Source organism: Vanacampus margaritifer, chromosome 2 (assembly GCF_051991255.1).
Source record: "Vanacampus margaritifer isolate UIUO_Vmar chromosome 2, RoL_Vmar_1.0, whole genome shotgun sequence".
In the NCBI taxonomy this organism is placed as follows: domain Eukaryota; kingdom Metazoa; phylum Chordata; class Actinopteri; order Syngnathiformes; family Syngnathidae; genus Vanacampus; species Vanacampus margaritifer.
The window spans coordinates 9,428,561-9,453,323 of NC_135433.1; the positions used below are offsets into that span (position 1 = coordinate 9,428,561).

Sequence of the window (24,763 nt, forward strand, 5' to 3'; positions counted from 1 at the left end):
TGTTTTGTTTTTTACAGTATCTGAAGCATTGTGTGAGTGTAAAAACCTCATATTGCCCGCATGTTGTGCTTTTAGTTTATGTTACCGTTTTCAAAGGCGGAGGAAAGTTGACAGAGCAAAGCCTTGTTCTCACATTCCTCCCTCCCTTTTTTTCTTATTGCATCCAGGTGGGACTCGATGGAGGAATCGGAGAAAGGAGAGACCAGAGACGACATCTGTGATGTTGGCGCAGGTTAGTCAGCTATATATATATATACATAAAAAAAAAAAGAACAAATCTGGTAATTTGGTGACCAAAGTAAATTTTAGACTACCTAAAACCAGGCTAACTTGTGGCGCAGGAGGACCTCCCCTTACCAGTCTTATGCATCCTGTAGGTTCTACTGTGGGTGCTCCTGTTTCTGTTGCCTCTGGTCGATGGAGCCCGCGTTAAAGCCAACGCCACTGTTGGTGCGGGGGTAGACTCGGGTCACATGGCGGGCCTGCTGGGAGGCCAGGAGGAGCCACGACTTCCTGTCCTGCCAGAGATGATGGAGGACGAGGAGGAGGAAAACGATGATGACCCACACTCTCCTTGGCATCTTCTGTATGGTAATGAAGCTCCTATGAATAAGTTTGTCAGACATTTTTAAAATGTAGTCCCAGTTTTAGTCCAGTTTCAATCACGCCTGTTAGTTTTTAATCATAGTCAACCCCATCATGTTTTTATTTAGTTAACTTTGATGACTGTAAATCTAGAATTTTAGTCTTTATTTAGTCCAAGAAAACAAATTGAAAATTTTAAATAAATCTAGTTTTAGTTTGTTTTGTTTTTTGTCAGCAGATGATGTTGATTATTTCATTTCTGATCTAAAATTATTTCACATGAAATTTTCTCTCATCTTTTTGATGAAAAGCAACTTCACACAGTTACAATGGCATCTATGGCGCTATGCTACAAGCTAGTAAATTAGCCAGCATTAATTAGCCGTCGGATTAACACTATTGGAACGTTGTAGCTATTGAATTCATGTTATGTTAAATTATAACTAGGGGTGTCAAAATTTGTGAGTTAATTTTAAGTTTATTTAATGCCACAATGTTTTAAAAAGCGTTTAAAGACCGCCCCTTACTTGGAAAGCTTGTACTGGGGGAATTCCAGTCGCTACGGAGCAGACATATCCACGTCAAAATTTAGCAGTAATAAATTTACTAATAACGCATATATTTGTGGAGACTGGGGTGAAGTTGTATTTTACAATTTGAAAAATGTGCAGAATTTCCCAAGTTACTTCATGTTAAGCTCTTAATGTGAAAAGAAAAATGCACTGAGCTGTCACCAATGTCTTACAAATGCAATTATGCCATCTAGTGGCAGAAAAATGACCTCAACAAATCAAATCACTCATTTTTTACAGTACATATTTTTAATTTTAACTCAATTTTATGAAATACTGTATCAATGACTAAAAGATGCAGCCATATTTCTATTAGTTTAACATTTTCCCCCCACTTATGTTAATAAGAATATGAAAACTTAGAAAAAAAATTATTGTACATTTAGAACAGATATAAAATGTGCGATAAATCGTGAGTTAACTATTAAAGTCATGCGATTAATTACAATTTTAATCGCCTGATACCCCTAATAATTTACGTTGTTTTCTTTTTAACCTTTCACCGTGAATCCACCTCCTGATTGTCCCATGTGTTTGGGCATGTTGCACTCTCTCGCTGCAGATTTGAAAGGAGGCGTGTCACTGATTGTCACATGACATTGTCACAGTGACAGATTAGCAGAGACAGAAAATCCTATAATTTGAAGTGCATTTTCGTCTCGTCGTCATTAGTCGACGAAAATGCTTACGGGTTTAGGCCAAGTTATTGTTTATTAATGAGGGTTTTAGTCTAGTTTTTGTCCGATGATAAATTTTTGTTGACGAAAATATTTTTGTTTAGTTAATGAAATGAAACTATGAACTACTGGAAAAGTCATAAGTGTATACCAGTTGTTAGTTGAAGCAGTACACATCAGCTAGCGACGATTATTGAACTTGTTAAACGCACATGCCTCTCTTGTTCGACATATATTTACAGTATTTGTCCTTTTCAGACCCTTCTGTAGTCGATGAAGTCGACGACCATCCGAGCGCTCGCTGGGTCGGCCGCTCGCCACGTTCTTCGGACCCCTCCGACCCAAACTTAAAAGGCTCGCCTAAAAAAAAGAGGAAGAAGAAAGAAGAAGACTTTGAGAAGGGAGACGGAAAACGCCGAGGTAAAAACAAGCAGCCCAAGCAGAGCAGCCGGGACTGCCGCGTGGAGAAGCGCGAGATGAAAGTCCGCGATCTGGGACTGGGCTTCGACTCAGACGAGATCGTCCTCTTCAAGTTCTGCGTGGGCTCCTGCCAGTCGTCCCGGACTAACTACGACCTGGCGCTGAAAGCCCTGCTGCGGAACGGCTCGCTCCCGCGACGCACCGCCCGCAAGGTCAGCAACCACCCGTGTTGCCGGCCCGACCGCTACGAACCCGTGTCCTTCATGGACGCTCAGACCACGTGGAGGACCATCCAGTCCTTATCTGCCGCCAGCTGCATTTGTATGGGCTGACGGAGTCCCGTCCTCTCCAGTGATTGGACACATGGGAGGAGTTAAAGAAACGCACCAAAGACTGATGAAACAGGAAGTGATGGTGGCCACTTCCTGTTTGTTTTTAAAAGCTTCTTGAGCAATAATTCAATATTCCATGTACTATTACGCTCTTTGTCCACACTCGCAAGACATTTCAGCGCACTAGTAGAACAACAATTAACAACAAAAATGGTCACAATTTGTAACAATTTCTCCACAGAAAAAAACAGTACAAATAACTAGTGTGAGGCAAAAATGTGCATTTATTGATATCATTTATTTGATATCCTTGATCTCTAATTTATGGTTACTATAGCGATTCACTAAATCAGCGATCTGAACCTGCTCATGTGGCTCTTTAGTCACTCTCCCATGAAATTTTAAAAATTAGTAGAAATTATTCTTATTTTTTTACATATTTATTCTTGTTTTTTGGTTTTTTTTTGGACAAAATATTCTTTAAATAATTAATTATTTAGATTTTTTAAAATGAATAATTAATTACTCAACATAATGTCAAAGTTCAATTTTTAAGTTGACAGAAAAAGAGTGATGAAAGGTAGATGAAAAGATTTTAAAAAATTACCTAAAAATGTACAAAAAGTGACCTTAAAGTTTTCAAAAAGGAAGATTAAAAGCAGAAATGTACCACTAAAATGTCCATGAAATTGCCAAAAATTTCTGAGAATTAAATTTTTAAAAAAGGCAGAAAATTACAAGAAAATCGCCATAAAATGTCTTTAAAATTGCCAAAAAGTCAGAAAACTGATTTAAAGGAAAAGGGCAGAAAAGAAATCGGTCAAAAAGGAACTAGAAAATGACCAAAATCAAAAAATAAGAAAAATCTCGCAAATTTTAAAATGTCAACAAAATTGACAAAAATATCAAAAAAAATGCTGTAAAAAAAGAGCCAAAAATAGCCATAAAATTTTCCCCAAAAAAAGGAAGAAGAGAGGTGGAAAATTGTCATAATATGTGTCCATAAAATTGCTAAAAATATCAGGAATTTGACAGAAAGTGAGAAAAGTTTAAAAATGTATAAAAAATTACCCCCCCAAAAAGTCATTAAAGGGTTGAGGAACAGCCTCACGACCTTCAGCTTGGTAGACTGCCACACTACCACCTGAGCTATGCCACTCCTACTATTTGCTTATTTCCAGGATGAGACCAAACACTTTTTTGGTCTTGGAGTTACGAAGATTCCAGCTGACACGATCGATATACTAAAAGAAGGAGCTGCATGGCTCAGGGAGTTGATCAGATGTTTTCCTTAGCTGAAGGTCGTGAGTTCGTTCCTCAACCCTATTTTTTTCCAGTCTAAGTGCCACTTTCTGAAAACTAGCACGTAATTAAATCTTACCAGTAAACTACTGTGCCGCAGTAGTAGCACTACTAGCACCAAATGGTAAAGTGTGTCATGCACTAGTAGCATCCTGAACTCTTCTATTCGATCCAAATATGCCCACTAGTAGTTTGGCCTAATTGGTTGTCTTACCAGTGTGGAGAAATGTCATACTGTAATGGCAAACATGTATTCATAAGTTTTTCTACTAGTGCACCATATCCATTTTAAAAGTCTCTATACTAGTATACTAGTAGGGCAAACTTGGTATACCAGTAGGATAACTACATGTTACTAGTGAGTCAAAACTGTACAGTTGTTGATAACTGCGGGCTTGTAATACTACTAATGACAGGATAAAATCTACAATTTAACAAATATCGCTTCAATTAGTGGTACTAGTAGCATGCAGCTGTCAACTAGTGCACAGTTTCGCCTCAGAAGTTGGCCTCCTAGTATGCCAAAATTGTCATACTAAAGTACAGAAATGTTATACAGTAGTGGAAAAACATGATTTGTTATACTAGTGCGCAAAATTTTCTTACGAGTGAGGGCAAAGTGTACTAGTATCTTAACTCATTCACTGCCATTGACGGCTATAGACGTCAAAAATTAATTTGAACTATTTCTATTAGTTTAACATTTTTTCCCCACTTTTGTTAACAAGAGTATGAAAACCTAGACAAAAAAATATTGTACATTTAGAACAGATATAAAAACTATTGAAGTCCTAAAATTAATTACAATTTAAAAAAGAAAAGATTATTAAAATTTAGGGGCGTCAAGCGCATAAATTTTTTAAACGTAATTAATCGCATGACTTCACTAGTTAACGCACGATTAATCACAAATTTTTTTATCTGTTCTAAATGCACAATTTTAAAAAATCTAGCTTTTCATACTCTTGTTAACAAAAGTGGAAAAAAATGTTAAAATAATAGAAATAGTTCAAATGAATTTTTGACGTCTATAGCCGTCAATGGCAGTGAATGAGTTAAGCTCGATACTGAATAAATGCTCAAACTGCTCTCCACAGGAGGCCATGATGGAGCCAGTCTGGATTTCTTGTTACGAGCCAACACTTTTTCTCCCCCCGCGTTTGTCGCAGACTCACCAAAACGGACAGCGTGAACGTGACTGCTTTGATGTTGAACATGCGTGACCACGCAACGTCTGAGACTCAAGCGACAGCACGAACGGCGTGCGAGCGAGCGAGCGTTTATCTTGGAAAACAAGCAAACAGACGGCGGTGAAACGTTCAATATTTACTACTCGCGGCGATGTCAGCTCTTCCCAGAAGTTCAATAACAAGTAAATGGGTTCAACGTTCAAGTGAGCTGGGCCAAATGGATGCCATGCATCTTCACGTATTACTGTATACAAGTAAAATATATTTATTTCTGATAAATTATTTATTTATTATAGCTTCGTACGAAAGCTGTTTTATTCCACTCTGTATCGTAGATGTATATCTATTTATTGCCCAAAGTCAGATTTCATATTCCTTCTGCTCCCCCCATTCACAATGTACATATTTCATAAAGGTGCTGAATCTCGTTGGGAGTGGTCCTATTCCTAAAAACAAAAAACAAAAGTCAGACCTCGCAGCTGATGCAAGGGCTCACTTCTGCATTTGTTTTTGTGAAAACAACACCTTGATAAAAAAAAAAAGCTTCACCACAAACTGACATCCAGCGGAATTACATTGTGTGCATAATAAATATCTCTTGCTTAAAAGTGCCTTACACGTTGAGCGTGATGATTGATTGAGTCACCAACTTTAACAGCTACAGCGAACTACAATTACATCCTAAATTCTAAAATGAGTGTTCCCTGAAAATCTATTGATATATTTCCAACAGCATTTCTCCTGTTGCTCTCCTTTCCTTCTAGCATGTAGACATGACTTATTTTCTTTCTTTCTTTTTGTCCAATCAGATTTCAGCCTCTTTGTGTCACTATGTCAATCTAATCTGCCTATTTAAAATAACTAGTAGTGGTCCATGTAACTTATCAGCAACAGGTCTGTTTCAGATTTCAAATTCACCTCTCAGTGCCAGAGTGCTGACCCTCGATGACGTCAGCATTTTTCTCGTCTTGTGATTGGTTGGTTAGAGGAAAATTTGTTAGTCAAATTGGATTATAGCAAAACACATTTGTAGTGATCTGCGCACATTAACGCCTTTATTAATCAACATCTATGCTGAGTATTTTCCATGTTTTTGTCATGAATACAAACAGTAGGATGGTAGCACCCCCCTACCTAGACGGATATGACAAATTGGAATTCAACTCAAATCACTGAACAGATTGTATTCAAACTTAAGAGGCTTTACTTTACTAGAATTTTAAGTATGAGTGATAGTACTGCAGAGTACTCTGGAAATGTATGCCATTTCATAGTGTCTTATGCACATACAGTATTTGATTGGGCGCTCTGTCACTCGTTAAATCGTGTCACTGTTAGCATATTTTTGTGTTGTAGCACCACCTGCTGGCTGAATGGGAACATCATGACAAAGTGGAGACTCGACTGAACTCATCAGTGTGGTTTTAATTTGCACACGTTCAAAACCATCACGCCAAAAAGTTTTTTTTTTTTTTAATATATCAAAACACTGCAAGTTGAATAAAAAAAAGGACTTTGACAAGTTGTTTACATTCAGTTGTCCTTGCCTGTATCACTTTGCTATGGCACAGAGAAGGTTAGCAGCATGTTTAAAAAGTACATCTCAACAACATCATGCATTGTGTTAACACACAAACAAATGACACAAATTCATACAGTACATGTTAAGTTTAGTTTGTACCCATTGGGTATAAAAGTGACTTTTTTTCATATATATATATATTTTTTTTACACATTTCCTTGCTTGGAAATTGGCACAGAAGTTAAAAGCGTTTTTTGGACCCGCACTTCTTTCACAGTGTCCAAGTTGCTAATAAAAGATACAAGAACTGAGCACCTTCATGTCCAGGCATGGATCCACTTTTCATGCTGTCAAAAACACAAGTTGGTTAACGTGGTTGGTGTGTAATTTTTGACTTTCACCGTTATCAGAGAAGCTGTTAAACTGATGCATAATTAACATGCCAATAGGAAAAATTTGGGTGACACCTTCACAAATGCATTTTTTTCCCTCCATATTTTTTATTCTATCCTGTGTGCAGCAAGTTTAATTGCTAACGTTTAACTTTAAGATGTTGGTCATTTTTGCTTTGCAATAATAGTACACTCTTTGGTCAAAACATTTCAGTATTTTACTCATTCGAATTAGATCCAATACACAGGGCTGTATAAAAACGATACATACATAGTAATGAATAATGGTTTTGTTGTCATGTCTTTTATTATGTGCCTTTATGTGCTGAGGTTTTCCTGGTTCATACTGTGCCCCCTTTTAAAGGTGCAGCACTTAAGCCTTGTTTGTTCCTTTCCTTCCTAATGTGTGAGTGTGTTTTTTTTTTCCATCTAAAAAAAACTCAGGCGACCTGCCAGGCTTCACAGGCTCCCCCTGGTGGTCATTGTTGTTTTCACGTTTCTTGCATGGAGAAGTGCCCTTTTAGTGATCAATGATGTAATCTGAATCTGTGTAGCCACCTGTTGCCATTCCTACTAAATGATAGAAAATTTGTGAGTAAATTTAGATGAGAACATCATATTTTCTGTATGTGCCGTGACATTCTTCCAATAAAAAAGATGTGCCTGGCTCAGTAAAAGTCGTGAAACACTGATTGCATTAGATGCATTTCACTGACTGACAGGAGCTCGGGGTGCTAAACATGCACGTGACCATCTCGCCTGTCCTAACACGCGTCGAGGTTGGCTGTCCCGGTGAGCCCTTCACCGAATCCCCTTGCTGCTGCTTTGCATCAGCCTCGACTTCGGGCTCGCCTCCGGGCACCGCGCTCGCTTCCACGCTGAACGGGTGGAAGTTGACCCGAGCTGTGTCGTACTCCCACGCATGTCTCATGGCGAAGTTGGCGAAGGACGGCGCGTCGCCGGTGGCCGTCGACTGCCCCAGGTCTTTCCTGCGTATCGACGCGTAGCTGGTGTCGTTGGTGTTGAATGACGGAGGCGAGTCCTGACCTCCGACCCAGCCTATATGGTCTCCGCTGCTCTCTTTCACACGAGTTAGTGCCCGCTTCAGCTTCCCGCAGCCCTTCAGGAGCAGGTTCTTCCGGCACAGGATGTACACCCACGGGTCCAAAATGGGGTTGAAAGAGGCGAAGCGAATGGCCAGTAGGTCGCTGCGGTATTCGGGCTTCCCTCCGGCGGAAATATAAGCAGGGTCATAAATTTGATTCATGAAGATTCTCACCTGACACATGGAGAGAAAGACAACTTAAGCAGGGTACACATATACTGATATAGCAGAAAATGGCATGCAGTAGGGTATATTTCTGTGCAGAGGCGGGTTAAACCCCATGTTGGTAATTTTGCAGACAAGTGCAAGACCAGTGGGTCTGTGAGGGCTGCGCTGCTGTGGGAGCGGTAGCAGCTGACTTCAATTATGGCCAATCAAAGGACCGCCTTTGAGTACCTTGACATGAGGCGTGGCCAGTCGCATACACATCTAGCACATCTGCGCCATGACGTGGGCACTTGGAGATGATCATTTGTGGTCGTTTGCCTAGTGGGGTGATTTAAATAATATAAATAAAATATAATACATTGATTCAGAGGGTTTGATGCCCGCTGTTCACTAATTTATAATTGAAATACTGTATGTTGCATTAGACCAGCTGTTCCTGGCTATGCTGGCCATTTGTGGATGGATGGATGGGTAGATGGCAGGACAGATGGATGACTGATGGATGGACAGATAGATGGACAGATGGATGGACCAGCAGCTGTTGGAGGGAGGGATGGATGGATGAATGGACAGATGATGGATGGACGGGCAGATGGATCAACTGATAAATGGATGGATGGGCAGTGGGACGGATGATGGACAGATGATGATGGATGGGAAAACAGATAGACGGATGGATGGACAGATGGATCGACGGATAAATGCATTGATGGAATGATGGATGGATTGATGGATGGACAAACAGCTGTCAAAAGGATCTATGGATGGACAGATGGATGGATGGGCAGAAGGACGGATGATGGATGGGTGGAAGAACTGATGGACGGATGGACAGATGGATAAATGGATGCATTCATGAATGAAGGGATGGATGGGAGAAGTTGTGTTCGTTAAAGTTATCAAATAGTATTGCATATGAAAGACAATTTAAAAATGTTTTGTTTTTACTTTAACAGAGTCTGTACTTTTACATTTACAATATAGGAGTTGAACCAGTGCTTTCACTAATGTATGACGTCACGTTTTACGCAACTATTTTTACACCAGCAAAAGGGCTCAGAAATATTATGTAGGCTATGTTATCGTCAACCATTATCAGGGATACGGCAGAAAATGATCAAATTTCTACTTTTCATTCTTCAAAAATATTATTAACTACAAATATATATTTGTTTAATCGTTGTTCATCTAGCTATGCCATTATGTAGTAATTGCTCGTCCACTAGATGGCAGCAAACTGCCTTGTGTATCCACCTGTTGCATACAACGAACAAAGTAAGTCATGACTTTCCTGTGAATATCAGCTTTGTGTTCAAGTGAACACGACCATATTTTGTCAGTAAATTAAGACGAGATCATGTCATTCATTAATCATTTTTTGACATTTTTGTCGTATGCTGTGACATTTTTCTCATAAGTGCATGTATTGATTCAATAAAGCTTTAAAAGCACCATTACTGATACTTTTCTAAAATAACATAACAATAAAAATGATTAAAATAATGTTGAAAAGGGGCTAGTTACCACTAGAGGGATGGAGCACACCAGGAAAACGATGGTCATGAAAACGAGCAGCCAGAACATTTGGATCTCCGCCGCCGAGGACACCGACTGCAGCCGGGGGAAGCGCCTCCTGGAGCCGCCCTGCTCGCACGCCTCGGCCCGGACGATCCCGGTCCTCTGGTTCATCCCCACCAGCGACTTGCAAACGGCCAGGTTGCACAGCACCGTGACGGCGATCAACAGCAGCATCACCCCACCGTAGAGCAACGAGTAGCAGGAGCCCAAAGGATCCGTCGCCCTCCAATCCAGGAAGCACCAAGTTCCCGGGAAGTGTTTGACGTGCTGCCCGAAGCCGAAACTGGGCATGACGCACAGGACCATGTTGGCCAGGTAGACCGCGAGGAGGGCGAAGCGAGCCATGGTCCTGTCTATGTGCTGGGAGTAGAAGTAGGCGTGATTAATGGCCAGATATCTCTCCACGGCCATTGCGCACAGGATGGACATGCCGGCCGAGCCAAAGAAGAGCATGGAGAAGGAGAAGAAGTGACACAGGAGATCTCCGCCAGGCCACTTGCCCGCCACGTAGGTGGCGATCACCACCGGGCTGGTGCAGCACGTGCCCAGGAGGTCGGTGATGGCCATTCCGCACACCAGCGTGTAGAAGGTAGTCTCCTTCTGCTCCTTCTTGGAGACGCACAGCACCACGATGGCGATCACGTTCCCCAGGACGCCCACGGCGAACATGGTGGCCGAGGTGACCAGTGACCGGGATTCGAGCCTCAGCGTTGGGGAGGCGCTGAGGTTGTGACCCAAGGAGAGAGCCGGCTCCGAACCGTTCGTGTCCCACGCTATGGTGTCGTTGATCATAATTTAGAAAAACAAAACAAACAGGCTCAACAGTTTTTACTTATAGCATGTCATACCGCAAATATTAAAACAAAACAAATTCAGAAAGTGCACTTGCTGCTCATGTTTTTATCCCGCATGGACGTGCGCGCTTGCTTGCGTGCACGCTCCCTTTCAATGCGGGTATTTAAGCTCAGTGCTGATGTCAAGACTGTGACGTGCATGCGGGCAGCATGCAAGCGCCATCAGCTCCCTGTGGATCTAATTTCTACAAGCAGAGTCAAATCGTTAAGTGCAAAGCATTTATCACAAGGGCGCAAGGGGGGAGAGAGGCCATACCTTTTATTGGTCACTCACTGAGGATGAATTACAATAATAAACACATGAGTAAAAAAAACACAGTATTGACCTGGACATTGGATACATTTGCACAATTTTGTAAACTGCTTATCTTCGACTTATTTTGGCTGACTTTAGTGCCACACAATTTCAGGGCGCATAGACAAATGAAGAAAAACAGCCATTCACACTTTAGATTCTTCTTTTTCACCCGACCAGAATCTGCTATCATGTAAAAGTTAAAACGTAAGCAGAGCTGCAGTGTATCTGTACTATTAGCTTGACATATATTGTTCAGCTAAGTCAGGGTTGCCCAAACTTTTTCCTTCAAGGGCTGCACACATTAAGGGCCATTTAGATTAAAAAAATAAATAAAATAATAATAATAATAAAAAAATAATAAATACAAAATATATATATATACAAAAAAAAAAAATATATATATATATATATATATATATATTTTTGTATTATTATTATTATTTTTATCTAAATGGCTGTTATTTATTATCATTTTTACTTAAACTTATTAAACATGGCAAAACCAATCAATCAACCAAGCTAACAAATATGTATTGTTAATATAATGGAGTTACTATGAAAAACTGCAAAACTTTAACTTTTTTTCAAATGCCAAAAATTATTCAAAAGAACCCCACTGATAAAAATAAAAAAAAAGTCTCTGCATTTGCATGAGGCAGAACCGCCCCCGAAAACAGAGTGATTTGAAATATTTGGAGTTTCACAAATGGATATCAAGTGTGTTGTGACTCTTTTCCCATCCTGTTTTAAATTGTGGGGAAAAAATGTATAATAACTACTTGACAAAAATACTCGAAAATTGAAGTCACAAAATGGGACATGTACATTACAATAAAATAGATACATTATAGGCAAAATATTGTCAAATCAAAACATCTGTGATAATTTACAAAATAAACATTTGATCCACCTTGGAGTGTGCAGGGTGTACCTAATAAAATGTATGATGAGTGAAAATGATAATAATGGAAGCCAACTTTTCTGCACTGAGACACATAAATAAAGTTTGATAAAAAAAAAAAGAGAGAATCCTGTGAATTATTATTATTTTTAGCCAGTATTTTATTTTGTGGTTATATCATCTCCAGGAATTGAGGGATGTGAGTCATGCAAGCAACTCATTTAATTACTCAAGACTTGGTTTTCATAGATAAAACCCAGTTTTTGTTTTGTTTTTCCAAAAGGCCTGAGAGGAGTGAATGGCAACACCAAGGTCAGCTCCAAATGCTGTCTCGGTCTAAAAAGCTATTAGTTGTCATTAATTGTTCATAACTCAGACTTTTTAAAACAAAACAGCTTAAAGGGCTTTTCAACCAAACTTGACCATATTAAATGCATTGGGACTACACACTTACTGTATACTAAAGTTTTTGTTGTGCTTAGGTACGGAAGCGTATTGCATTCACTTGAAAAAAAAACAACTCCTGTTTTTCTGACTATTTTTTGGGGGGAGCTTTGTTTTTTGAGTATTTTTTTTCATTTTCTGTTTTTCAGAATATTTTTTTTCTGTTTTTCAGAATATTTTTTATCGGTTTTTCAGAATATTTTTGTTTTGTTTTACTGAATATTTTTTTTCTGTCAAAAAATATTCAGAAAAACAGGCTGAAAAAAATATTTTGAAAAATGACTCAGAAAAACATGGGAAAAAATTATTCAAAAAAACAGAATAAAAATTATTTTAAAAAACAGGGAAAAAAATATTCCGAAAAACAGAGCTGGTGTTTTGTTTTTTGGAGTTTTTTTTTATTTTTTACCTCTGAACTTCAAGTTACATATTGCAGACTTGCTAATAGCGGAAGCGGACACTTTCCCGCATACGTCCATATGCAATAAGATGGTCATGTTTAATTACTGGCTCTCAATAAAGGAATGAATGTATATACTGTAGTTTAGTTTGTTCTCTAATCTCTGAGGGAAAACCCTTTAAAAAAAAATCTGAAAAAAAAACGGAAAAAAATATTCAGAAAAACAGAAAAAATAAATATTTTATAAAACAGGGAAAAAATACTCAGAAAAACAGAAAAAAAATATTCAGAAAAACAGAGGAAAATATATATTTTTTTTTAAACAGAAAGAAAAATTACAAAAAAAATAGGGAAAAAACTATTCAATAAAACAGAAAAAAATACTCCCAAAAATAAAGCCCCCCCCCCCCAAATTTGTCAAAAAATATTATTTATTTATTTATTTGTTTGTTTATTATTTTATGGTCCATGGCAGCTCCACCCTGACAGTGCAGGACGTGTGCTGAAAGGACTGTGCGGATGAGTTGGCAGGAGTCTTCACCCCCATATTCAACCGGTCCCTGTCCCAGTCCATTGTCCCACCCTGTCTGAAGTCCTCCACCATAATCCCCCTACCCAAGACAACCCACATCACCAGCCTGAATGACTACCGGCTAGCCGCACTCACCCCGGTGGTTATGAAATGTTTTGAAAAACTGGTCTGTGATCACATCCTATCATTACTGCCTAAAAATCGGTTAGCCCTACAGGGTCAATAGATCAACTGAGGACGTTATAGCCACAGCCCTTCACGCTGCAGTGTCACACCTGGACCAGCAGGGGAGCTATGTGCGGCTTCTCTTCTTTGACTACAGCTCAGCTTTTAACTCATTCACTGCCATTGACGGCTATAGAGGTCAAAAATTTATTTGAACTATTTCTATTAGTAATTTTTTTGTTGTACTTTTGTTAACAAGAGTATAAAAACCTGGATTTTTTTATTGTACATTTAGAACAGATATAAAATTTGTGATTAATTGTGAGTTAACTTGTGAAATCATGCGATTAATTCCAATTAAAAATTGTAATCGCCTGACTCTCCGAATTTTTAATAATTTTTAAGTCGCATCAGGCGATTCATTTTTTTTTACTGTTATTAATCGCATGACTTCAATAGTTAACTCATGATTAAACACACATTTTATTTCTGCTCTAAATGTACAATAATTTTTTCCCTAGGTTTCCATACTCTTGTTAACAAAAGTGGGAAAAAATGTTAAACTAATAGAAATAGTTCAAATGAATTTTTGACGTCTATAGCCGTCAATGGCAGTGAATGAGTTAATAGCATCCTCAACCACAGGCTGGTGGACATATTGGGAGATCTGGGCTTTCCACACCCCACCTGCAAGTGGATACACAGCTTCCTGTCTGGACGTAGCCAGAAGGTCAAAGTGGGTGACCACGTCTCGACAACTCTCAGCTCCCTACTCTATACTCTACACCTACGACTGTATCCCTAAACACCATAGCAACACGATAGTAAAATTTGCAGATGATCTCGGGGGGGGGGGGGGGGGGGCGGGGGGGTTGAGACTGCCTAAAGGGACGAGGTGGTACAACTGACACGGTGGTGCAGGGAGAACAACTTACTCATCAATAACTGAAAAATGACATTCATCCCTTATTTATCGTAGGGGAATATGTGGAGAGAGGGTGGCCGACTTCCGCTTTTTGGGAGTCCACATTGAGGAGGATTTGACCTGGAGTGTGAACACCTCTGAGTTGCTGAAGAAGGCCAAGCAGAGACTGCATTTTCTGCGGGTGGTAAGGAGAAACAGCATCACCAAGAGACTGTTGGTTTCCTTCTAGAGGAGCACCATTGAGAGTGTTTGAATGTATTGTATGTGTGTTTAGACACTCCAGAGGGTCATGGACACAGCCCACAAGATAATTGGCTGCCCTCTCATCTCTCCGTTAGAACTGTACAAATCTTGCTCTTCCATAAATACCAAAAACATTTTGAAGGACACCTCCCACCCTGACCATTCCCTGTTCGAGCTGCTGCCATCAGGCAGATGGTATAGGACAGGTCAATTAGAACTAGGACAAACAGATTCACAGACAGCTTTTATCCCACGGCAATAAAGGCATTGAATAACTGTAGAAGGTAACACAGGTTGCTCAGGGATAGAGGGGATTGTGCAACTGCAAGATGTGTGTATGGTTAATTGGCACTATGTGTTTATTTTAGTTGGTTTTATATCTTAGATGTTTTTTTTTTTTTAATGTGTATATATTTTTTTACATCTTTTATAGCATGTTTTATATGACTTGAATGTTTTTGCACTGACTGGTTTGGCACTTGACAATAAATATTTTGTCTGTCTGTCTGTCTGTCTAGCTATTTAGCTAGCTATACAGACGTCCGTCCGTCCGTCTAAATAGCTAGCTAAATAGCTAGCTAAATAGCTAGCTAAATAGCTAGCTTTCTGGATAGCTAGTTATCTATCCGTCCATCCATCTATCTATCCATCTATCCATCTATCCATCTATCCATCTATCTATCCATCCATCCATCCATCCATCTAGAATGCTAGCTAGCTTGCTATCTAGCTAGCTAAATAGCTAGCTTTCTGGATTGCTAGTTATCTATCTATCTATCTATCTATCTATCTATCTATCTATCTATCTATCTATCTATCTATCTATCTATCTATCTATCTATCTATCTATCTATCTATCTATCTATCTATCTATCTATCTATCTATCTATCTATCTATCTATCTATCTATCTATCTATCTATCTATCTATCTATCTATCTATCTAACCAAGCTAGCTACAGATGGAAAACTGAAGGTTTGCCTTTAAAGGCTTCCTTAGAAATCCTTTGAATAAGAAAGACTTGGAAAGACTAAATCACAATTCTACATGGTAACGGGTTAAAACTCATTTGTTTTCAATCAAGAGATTAAATCTGTGCCAAAATTTAAATGTGGCTGTCTGACTGATAAGCGAAGATGGCATTTTGTATTCACTGAAGTGTAGCTATTGAAATGAACGAAAACAAAAGCCTGAAATTCGCTGTACAAAAGACCTTTTCTCTCATCTGAAGTGAATTTTTTCTGTGTTTGTGCTTTGATTTTGCAACATCTTGTCCGTCAAGTTGAGCGTTATACCAGTGTTTCTCAAACTTCTTACACCGCCTCAAAAACACATTAAACATTCAAAATATATAGTTTAGTTTAGTTTGATATTATTGACAAAGGCTGTATATTAACAGTAACGCAGTTTCAACATTAAAAAGGAAAAAGTTGAGTTGTGGTTGACAGCAGCTGCTTGTGAGTGTTCTCATTTATATTTGTGTGTTCGGCGACTGTGGCTCTCCTTGCTCACTCGCGAGGTCATCACAAAACCGTTGTTGCGCCATTTTCTTTTCACTTAACTCTAGCGGCAGTGTATCTGAAGCACACAAAAAATGTACAAAGTCACAGCTAAAAAATAGGAATTGGTTTAGAAAAATTGTCATAGAAATTATGATTTGATTAGAAACACTAAAAATGAGTCACTGTGTTAAAAAGCCAAAAGTGAGATTCGACAATGTGATTACACAGTGGTTTCATTATTTCGACACTTTGAGGGTTAAAAATGCAAAATCATTAGCCTGATAGCATATTTTGAACATTTTCGGAAAACAACAAAAAGCACAATTTTTTGTTGTTTTTATTAATTTGGTAACACTAAGTTAAAAATTTGTTTTTAGGGAAAAGTCAAGTAAAACATTTTATTTACAATAATATGTTCTATACTCCCCCTCCCTAGTCCAAACATGGCATTCTGATCAATATTGTGTTTGTGGAATATGAATTAAGCAGTAAAGTCCACCAGTTTTTATCCATCAGGGGCGGCCATTTTTTTATTTTTAATAATCTTTTCTTCTTCTTAAAAAAAAGAAGTAATTTTATTTTTTTGTTTTTAATAACTATTATTAAAAATTAGGGGCATCAGGCGATTACATTTTTTAATCATAATTAATAGCATGACTTCACTAGTTAACTTACGATTAATCACAAATTTAATATTTGTTCTAAATGTACAATAAAAAATGTTTAGGTTTTCATACTCTTGTTAACAAAAATGGGAAAAAATGTTAAACTAATAGAAATAGTTCAAATAAATTTTTGACGTCTATAGCCGTCAATGGCAGTGAATGAGTTAATTCATATTCCACAAACGCGGTGCTTAGACTAGTGGAGGTGCATTGAACATACTATTGTAAAGACAGTTATTAAAGTGCTTATAAAGTAAAAAATAATCATTTTCTAAATTTGTGAGTGACACACCACAGAGAAGAGTGTTAACAATCCTTCATGTTTGTGCTGTGAAAATACATCTACTTTAAGCCTCCGGTGGCTGCAATACATCCCACGGAGTTGTCGTGGGGCTTTTCCATGACAACGAGGCGCTCTAAAGCGGCCACACCAGCACAAAGCCCTTGTCAATATAGCTGTCAAGTCAGACTGTAAAAGAAAAAAAAAACAACAACCATCATCTTCCATCTTTCTCTGTACTCACAGCTGACAACAAGGCGTTCTAAAGCGGCCATGCCAGCAAACTATCCAAAGGGAAAATGTATTTTCATGTTATAAAGTGGCAGTATTTTAAGTGGGCCGGAACGCACCGGTACGATACGGAGCTCTGGCACTTCTAAAAATCTCCCTTGAGCGTCCAGGTACTTCTCAACGTGCAAAGAACGTACTGTCAAGGGGATGCTTGACAATGCATATTTTCTGAACCAAACAGCCTGTTTTGATGAGCGCCGCTAATCCACGGCTTTACATATAGTATGGAAGTCCTGCGCTCATCACATCACCATGCGCACGCTTAATCCAGTTACCGTATAGATCTGTGCTTGACGAGAGAAGCGCGCATACGCCATTCAAGTCGGCCGCTGTAAACGTGATGCTAGCGGCTAGCCCAATGCTAGCAGACCCTAACGCGTGTGTACAACCAACTCTTGAGTTAACAAAGTGAAATAAAAACGCTACCATGCTGTCCTGGCACAGAGCTTGAAAAAGACCACAGACTCTGGGGTGGATTCGCAGGCTGATACAGCACAGATGTATAATAATAATAATAATAATAATAATAATGAAATCCTACACAAAAGTGAGTTCAGCCCTCCCATTTCTGCAAATATTTAATTGTATATTTTTATGAGCCGACGCTGAATAAACGGCACTTTGAAACAATGAAAATAAATCAATGTACATTTTATATAACAGCGTACATTTATTCAAAATAACTAAAAATACAGCCATTAATAGCTAAACTCTTGGCAACAAAAGTGAGTACACCCCAAAGTGAAAATGTCCAAAAGATTTTTCCTACCGAGTGGCCATGTGACTCGTTAGTGTTATAAGGTCTCAGGTGTGACTAAGACTTCCCTGTTGGTCTACCTAACTAGCCAAAGTCTGCTCTTTCTCTGTGTGTCCATTGTTGGATTGCGGCAACATGAGGACTACTGCAAATTAAAGAGTGAGCAGCACAGCATCAAGCACGGGTACATCAGGCAAATCAGGCAAATCAGGCAAATCAGGCAAATCAGGCTCAGACTCGTATTTTGTGTCCCTCTAGAGATCATACGCAGAGAATAATGGCAAACGGGCGGTTGGGTGTATGTCTTCTTTGAGTGCTCCACCCCCCCTCTAAAATCTGTTGCCATAGCGATTAACAAAGGTGATGAATGAGCAGCCGAACTGTATTTGTTTAGCATTTATTGAACTTCTGATTACACATCCATTAACATTGTGTATTTACTTCCTGGATTATTCATTTCAAGGCTTTGGTCAGCTAAAAATATTGACTTGTTAATGTTGTATCCTGCTTGAGTACAACACCCTTTGAAAAGTACTGTGGTCTCCAGAAAAGAAAAAAAGAAAAAGAAAAGTACTGTGGTTGGTTGTATTATTTTATTATTGTAATATAAATTTTAATTTTGTTATTCTTTTCAAAATACAATAATTGGCTACATTTGTGGCAGGATTTTTTTTTTTTGCTGTGGAACTGATCCTCACATCTCCTATTTCTGCAATGACCTAAAATGCCACAAGATGGTGCCAAAGCCTTGGCTATTAGGAAAGTAGTAGTTGTTGTCAAGTAAGTGTGTTGCATTGATACATCTTGCCTGTTATAAGTTTTTAAAAATATTTTATCATTTAAAAGTTTACACTGCGACATCGATACTATTCGCAAGCTGGTCAACTTTAGCATTAAGATAGCAGACTTTTTGCTAGACGAAGCTATGTGTCTGCTTTACTCTAAATTTAGTAGATATTTAATTACAGAGGTGAGCACTTCCATCAATCGTTAATTTACAGTCATCGACGACGCCCACCTTTCACCGAGTGCGACACGAAGCCTTGCAAAAATACACGGAATGAGAAGGACCATCTGTACTGACCCCAATGGATGGTAAACCTGCTTCAGTCAGTGCTCAGCACGTGTAATTATACGAGGCTTCGTGTCATGAAGCACTCGGCATACTTTATAAAACCATACAGTAATAACATAATTATACTCAGTTAGCTCATTGTGCCGCTAATTCTGGTATGTGTGTGTCTTAGCCACCTGGGGCAGACAGACAGTCGTTCTTTACAGAGAATAAACGCCTGTGATTGGATGAAAAGTTATTTGGATATAGATATCGGTACTTACAGTTTAACAATATGCAATCAAAACGCTTGAAGATTACTCATGGAGTCCCCCAAGGGTCTGTGCTAGGCCCCAATTTATTTATATTGTATATAAATGATATCTGTTGTGTCTTAAAAGGATTAAAAGTGTCTTATTCACCGATGACACAACTCTCTACTGATCAGGAGAGAACCTGAAGCAGCTTCTGACTACTGTGGAGAATGAATTGAACACATTAAAAATTGGTTTGATATGGACAAATTATCACTTAACTTAAATAAAACAAAGTTGATAGTTTTTGGTACTAGACAAACCACACAACAGGTTTAAAATTATGGTAAATTCAATTGAAAATAGAAAAAGTGTATGAAAATAGATTTCCTGGAGTAGTTATTGATAAAAAATTATGTTGGAAGTCACACATAGTTCATGTCAAAAGGAAAATGTCAAAAATGATACTTTCTAAAACTAAGGATGTGCTGAATAAGAAATCATTATACACATTATATTGTTCATTATTATTACCATATCTGACCTATTGTTTGGAAATCTGGGGAAACGCATATAAAACAAATACCAATCCTGTTTGCAAACTGCAAAAAAGAGCCATAAAATTATATAAATGGATCAAAATATACAGAACCAACTCATTCTCTATTTGTTAAATCAAATACAATAAAATTTTACGACTTAGTATGAATTTAAAATAGCACAAATGATGTATAAAGTACACAACAATCTACTCTGCCACAGAACTCAGGAGCTGTTTGAAATTAGAGAGAGTCCTTATGACATAAGGGGTACGAGTGTCTAGAAAAAATATTAAGCAAAGGTGTGTTTCTGTAAAAGGTGTTCATTTGTGGAATGATTTTGGAACTGGCCTGAAAAGATGTCTGTCACTTGGTGAATTGAATTTTTTTTTTAAAAGCAAAGTAATTATTATTTTTTTACTTACATCAGTCATGAGCTGTCCCAAAAAAAAAAAATTATATATATATATATATATATATATATATATATGCTGTAATTTCTTTGGATGTATTGGTATGAGTGTAATGAAAATTGTATATGTGAGTATGAGGATATGATTTATAAATGTATTATGGTATATGTATTAATTTTGTGTGCATATGTCGCTTGCAAATTTGCGTATGTTAAAGTACACTTGTATATATGATTAAGTTTACACAATTCCTTTTGTTGAAATACATTACCTTATTATTTTATTAACATAAAACGAATAAGGGGTAGGACTAGATAAGTTTTTATTTTCCTCCTACCCCTTTTGAACATATAAACTATTTTCTTTCTTCCTATTCTTGTTTTCTTTTTACTTCAATTTATATTTTAGACTTGTAATGTGCTTTCTTTGTGTTTATATGTTCAATAAAACCAAAAACCATGAACCATTGTTGTTAAATGGGCTGTCTGACACGTGTTGCTGCATTATTTGTGTTCAGATATACATTCCTTTAAGGCTAACAACTGCACCACAAAGATGCTAATTTTTAGCCCGCGTGTTTATGGGGTTTCTCATTGTATGTTAGCATTAAGATGGCAGAGGCTTTGTGGTTGCTCTAGACTACATAGCGTGTCATTCTTGTTGTTTTATGTTAAGTTTGATAATAAGCTTAATCTTTTTTAAGTATATTTATTATATCTGTAAAATTGCTGCTTGTTATGAAGAGAGTTGCCGCTGTACATCGCTCATATTTAAGGTTTGCGCTTGCAAGTGTGGTGTCTAGAAATGGACATGTACTTTTCTAATAGCTAACCTCTAAATTTAAAGGTATAGCTAATCTTTCTAAACTTTTTTTTTTCCACTAATTGCCGTTTCAGCTGACTTGAGCCAGACAATACAGCACAAGGATTGTTTGAGTTTTAGTTCAAGGCAATTATGTAAGTTGTAGGTTAGCGACCTGCTAATATGCAGCTTGGTCTGGCGGAACTACAAAGAGAAGAATGATGAGTTTGCTCAGGTGTAAGTTGACACTTTTGCATATTCATTAAAAAACCTGAACCATGAACTATATGAGAGAAAATTCAGATTCTTTGTAAATGGAACATTTATTGCTCTTTTTGAACAAACATTTTTTTTAAATGAAAATTAGCTTCCACGTATGACTTTTTGTCATATTTGATACATCCAATCACAATGCTTTAAATTTGTACATTTATAACTGTCAAAAATATCATCATAAATAGACATATCAAACATATTAGTATTTCCCAAAATCAAAAGGAACATGTCTAACTATTAATAATTATAAGTGTCTCTTCTTTCCCAATTGGGAAAAGGTCGCTGGAAAAGCCATCAGTGGGTGATACTGCCCTCTAATGGATTATCTGTGCAATGCATGTGTCAGATCATATACATCAGGATTTTAATGGGAGAAAAAAAATTACACTCATGAAATAGATTACTCAAATATGATATGTTTGGCTTTATAGAGTTAAGAACTAACATCAGCTATTCAATGCCCAGCCCAATAAAGTATGACAAAGAAAAGGTTGGGGAGCGCCATTTTTGGAATTCCTCAGACACAAGCTTGATATTAAAATAAAACAGCATCAGTCAACGAAAGCTGTGCACAGAAGTTTCTTCATTATATTCTCTATCTTTATCCCGATGACATCCGGAATTGTCAGGACGATTCCACCTTGAAGACTCCACAAGTCAATGTCAAAAATTGTCCAAATAACCACTTGAATCTTGAAAAACTTACCGTTGTGTTGACCAGTTAACTTCTCCTTTGCTCTTAATATGGACTCGTGAAAACCTTTGCTGTGCCAGATATGAAATTGCCGCATCTTCCGTGTGTTTACACTGAACCTGGAGATAGAAAAAGAGCACACACACACACCTGGGAGCAACAGCACTGTGAAAATCGAAATCGAATCTGTGGAAATGAAAGAATTTGTCATATGAAATGGAGGAAGGACGTGTCTGACGGTGGACGACGGTGCAGGCGGTGGCTCTTCGTCTCTCTGTCTGCCTAAGTGGATTCCTCCTCAGCTATGACGGAAGAAGGAGAGGGTGAGAGAATCCCTCCACGGGGTGTTTGTGAATTTGTGTCTGCCTTCTCCGCTCTAACAACCTGGAGGCGTCAGCAGCGCCGATGGCCACATACAATATATAGTGATCACGCTATATACAGCTGAGGGAATCATATCCACGCTCAGCAGAGTCCTAATGAGGAATTCTTGGCTCGCTATGACGTGCGTGAACTTCATCAAAGCTGTCTCATGCCAACCGGAGGGATTCCCAATCACATTTTGCGTCACTGTCATCTATATAATGCCTAATCAATAACATTTGGAGGGCGTGTCGCGTCTATCATCTTTCCCAAGCTTCTGTTTTTAACATGTCCCCTTTGCACAGGCATTAAAAGTGTCAACGGTCCTTTGTGAGGACGTTTGTATTATATGCGCTCATCCAATTACAATTATTATAATTAGCAAGCTAGTCATTTGCTGTGTGGCATTTGACAGGTTTGTCATCAAATTGTCACCAGGTTTTTATATTTAGCAAAGGGTCGACATGATGCAATCAACATCATTATCCTAAATATATATTTTATATATATATTTATATATTTATCCTAAATTATATAAAAAGGAATCCTAATCCTAATTACTCAAGCGCTACACATTTTTGTCCTAAATATGTGGAAAAAACAAAACAAAAAAAACTATTGTATAGCTCGGTGTTTGCAAAATAATTTGCAATAAATTATTATCTCATACCATTTTCAAAAGTGCATGATTGCCTAAGTATGACAATAAGCATTCCAATAAAACTAACCAAGTACTTTCCCTTAACTTAGCTCTGGGCCAATTAAATGATGACATAATATAATCATGTAAAGCTGACATCTCTTTACAAATAATATATATAATGAATAATAAGAAGATGATCATAGAGTAAATGATGATGGCCACGGGGAAAAAAATCCACCGACGTTCATCTTGAGTTAGTTGAATCTCTCTCTCTCTCATTATATATATATATACTGTATATATGTGTGTGTGTGTCTATAATGTTAGTGCTTTTAGGTGATTAACAATATTTAACCAAGTGAATTAATTAATCACACAGTACTCTATAATTAATCGTGATTAATCAAATTTTTGCTCTCTCTCTCTCTCTCTCTCTGAGGACAAGCGGTTAAGAAAATGGATCTATATTAGGGCTGTCAAAGACATTATTTATCCATCCATCCATCCATTTTCTTTACCGCTTGTCCTCACAAGGGTCACGGGGGCTGCTGGAGCCTATCCCAGCTGGCTTCAGGTAGTAGGCGGGGTACACCCTGAACTGGTTGCCAGCCAATCGCAGGGCACACAGAGACGAACAATCATACTCACAATCACACCTGTGGACAATTTGGAGTATTCAATTAACCTGCCATGCATGTTTTTGGAATGTGGGAGGATACTGGAGTACCCGGAGAAAACCCACGCAAGCACGGGGAGAACATGCAAACTCCACCCAGGAAGGCCGAAGCCCGGACTCGATCTCACGTCCTCAGCACTGGGAGGCGGACGTGCTAACCAGTCAGCCACCGTACCGCCACATTATTTATTATTATTATTATTATTTTTTTTTTATTATTTAGTATATATTTTTTTCTCAAACTAGTGTAGTGAGCCCTACAACTGAAATGTAATGTAGGTCACACTGTCGTAATATACTGTAGCTAATAATAATATAAATCTAATAATCTAAAAATAAATTACATCAAACAAAGTGTGTAAAATTTCTTTTCTGGGCCGTCTGATTGGATTAGATGCGTCATGGCGCCATATGGGTGACTATTTGCCGGTGACGCTGCAAAACCTGACGTGGTCACAGTGACGTCATCATCTACTGCTTTTCATCTGCTGGATCACTGCCTTGCCAGAGTTGCCGCTCCAATCATGCTGCTCCTTCTGCCGCCAAGCTCATTACCTCGGGGGCAGTCGAGGCTCATTTACCATCTCCCCTCGCATCTCATTTATCTGTTTCTCTCTTTTCATCTTTTGTTTCCCCCACTAATTTCACCAACGTCTTCTGAAAGGCTCCAAAACGATATGTTGTCTTGTGATCTGTCTTGTGCTGTCCACTTATAGCAGTGTTGACAGTCGATCTGCAAGGTTGTATGTGACCCTCGGGGGTAAAAGATAGATTAAGGCGATCATTTTAGCACAGTACTCTCTATACTGCATTTTCACAGTTGTACGCCATGCAGCTGCAGGATATTGGACGTTTCAGTCATGTAAAGCACAAAGCAAATGAGCCACATTGATGGCAAAACAGCACAGCCGCTCAGTGTGATTGAGGTTTAACACATCAGAGATGTTGAC

The 24,763-nt window shown here is 38.3% G+C and overlaps 3 protein-coding genes across 8 annotated transcripts in view; 1 reads left to right on the top strand and 2 right to left on the bottom strand.

The window, feature by feature from the left end:
- LOC144043857 (uncharacterized) overlaps positions 1-2,644 on the bottom strand; it is a 34,683-nt gene extending 32,039 nt beyond the window's left edge. For 3 of the 5 annotated variants that reach the window (XM_077557890.1, XM_077557889.1, XM_077557893.1), the window contains exons 1-2: positions 358-500; positions 86-241 (exon numbers count right to left, since the gene is read on the bottom strand). In XM_077557890.1, coding sequence (XP_077414016.1) covers positions 86-215 — 130 coding nt within the window. In that variant the 5' untranslated portion in view covers positions 216-241; positions 358-500. Of the gene's footprint in view, positions 1-85; positions 242-357; positions 519-2,074 lie in introns of those variants that run through there. The other 2 variants (XM_077557892.1, XM_077557891.1) reach the window with 2 other exon arrangements.
- LOC144043856 (uncharacterized) lies at positions 173-5,639 on the top strand. The gene is made up of 3 exons (XM_077557888.1): positions 173-232; positions 378-591; positions 2,093-5,639. Exons 1-3 carry the CDS (start codon positions 221-223, stop codon positions 2,584-2,586), a joined length of 720 nt encoding a protein of 239 aa, XP_077414014.1. The 5' UTR covers positions 173-220; the 3' UTR covers positions 2,587-5,639.
- An 878-nt stretch (positions 5,640-6,517) lies between these two features.
- On the bottom strand, positions 6,518-23,686 carry ptger4c (prostaglandin E receptor 4 (subtype EP4) c). Of its 2 annotated transcripts, XM_077557883.1 has the most exons (3): positions 22,144-23,686; positions 9,790-10,616; positions 6,518-8,271 (listed from the first exon to the last, which is right to left on the bottom strand). In XM_077557883.1, the coding sequence occupies exons 1-3, from the start codon at positions 22,340-22,342 to the stop codon at positions 7,690-7,692; spliced, it is 1,608 nt and encodes a 535-aa protein (XP_077414009.1). In that variant the 5' UTR covers positions 22,343-23,686; the 3' UTR covers positions 6,518-7,689. The 2 variants fall into 2 exon arrangements, with proteins under 2 accessions (XP_077414009.1, XP_077414010.1); XM_077557884.1 differs by lacking the exon at positions 22,144-23,686 and having other exon boundaries at positions 9,790-10,635.
- Positions 23,687-24,763: the final 1,077 nt, after the last annotated feature.

What these genes read in the sequence shown, in the direction of transcription:
- LOC144043856 (XM_077557888.1), top strand. An exon ending in TCCTTGGCATCTTCTGTATG is followed by an intron (nt 592 to 2,092) that starts GTAATGAAGCTC and finishes TGTCCTTTTCAG; the next exon opens with ACCCTTCTGTAGTCGATGAA.
- ptger4c (XM_077557883.1), bottom strand. Translation starts at nt 22,342, where the DNA reads ATGACAAATTCTTTCATTTCCACAGATTCGATTTCGATTTTCACAGTG. An exon ending in GTTAACTGGTCAACACAACG is followed by an intron (nt 10,617 to 22,143) that starts GTAAGTTTTTCA and finishes ACGACACCATAG; the next exon opens with CGTGGGACACGAACGGTTCG. An exon ending in TGTGCTCCATCCCTCTAGTG is followed by an intron (nt 8,272 to 9,789) that starts GTAACTAGCCCC and finishes TCCATGTGTCAG; the next exon opens with GTGAGAATCTTCATGAATCA.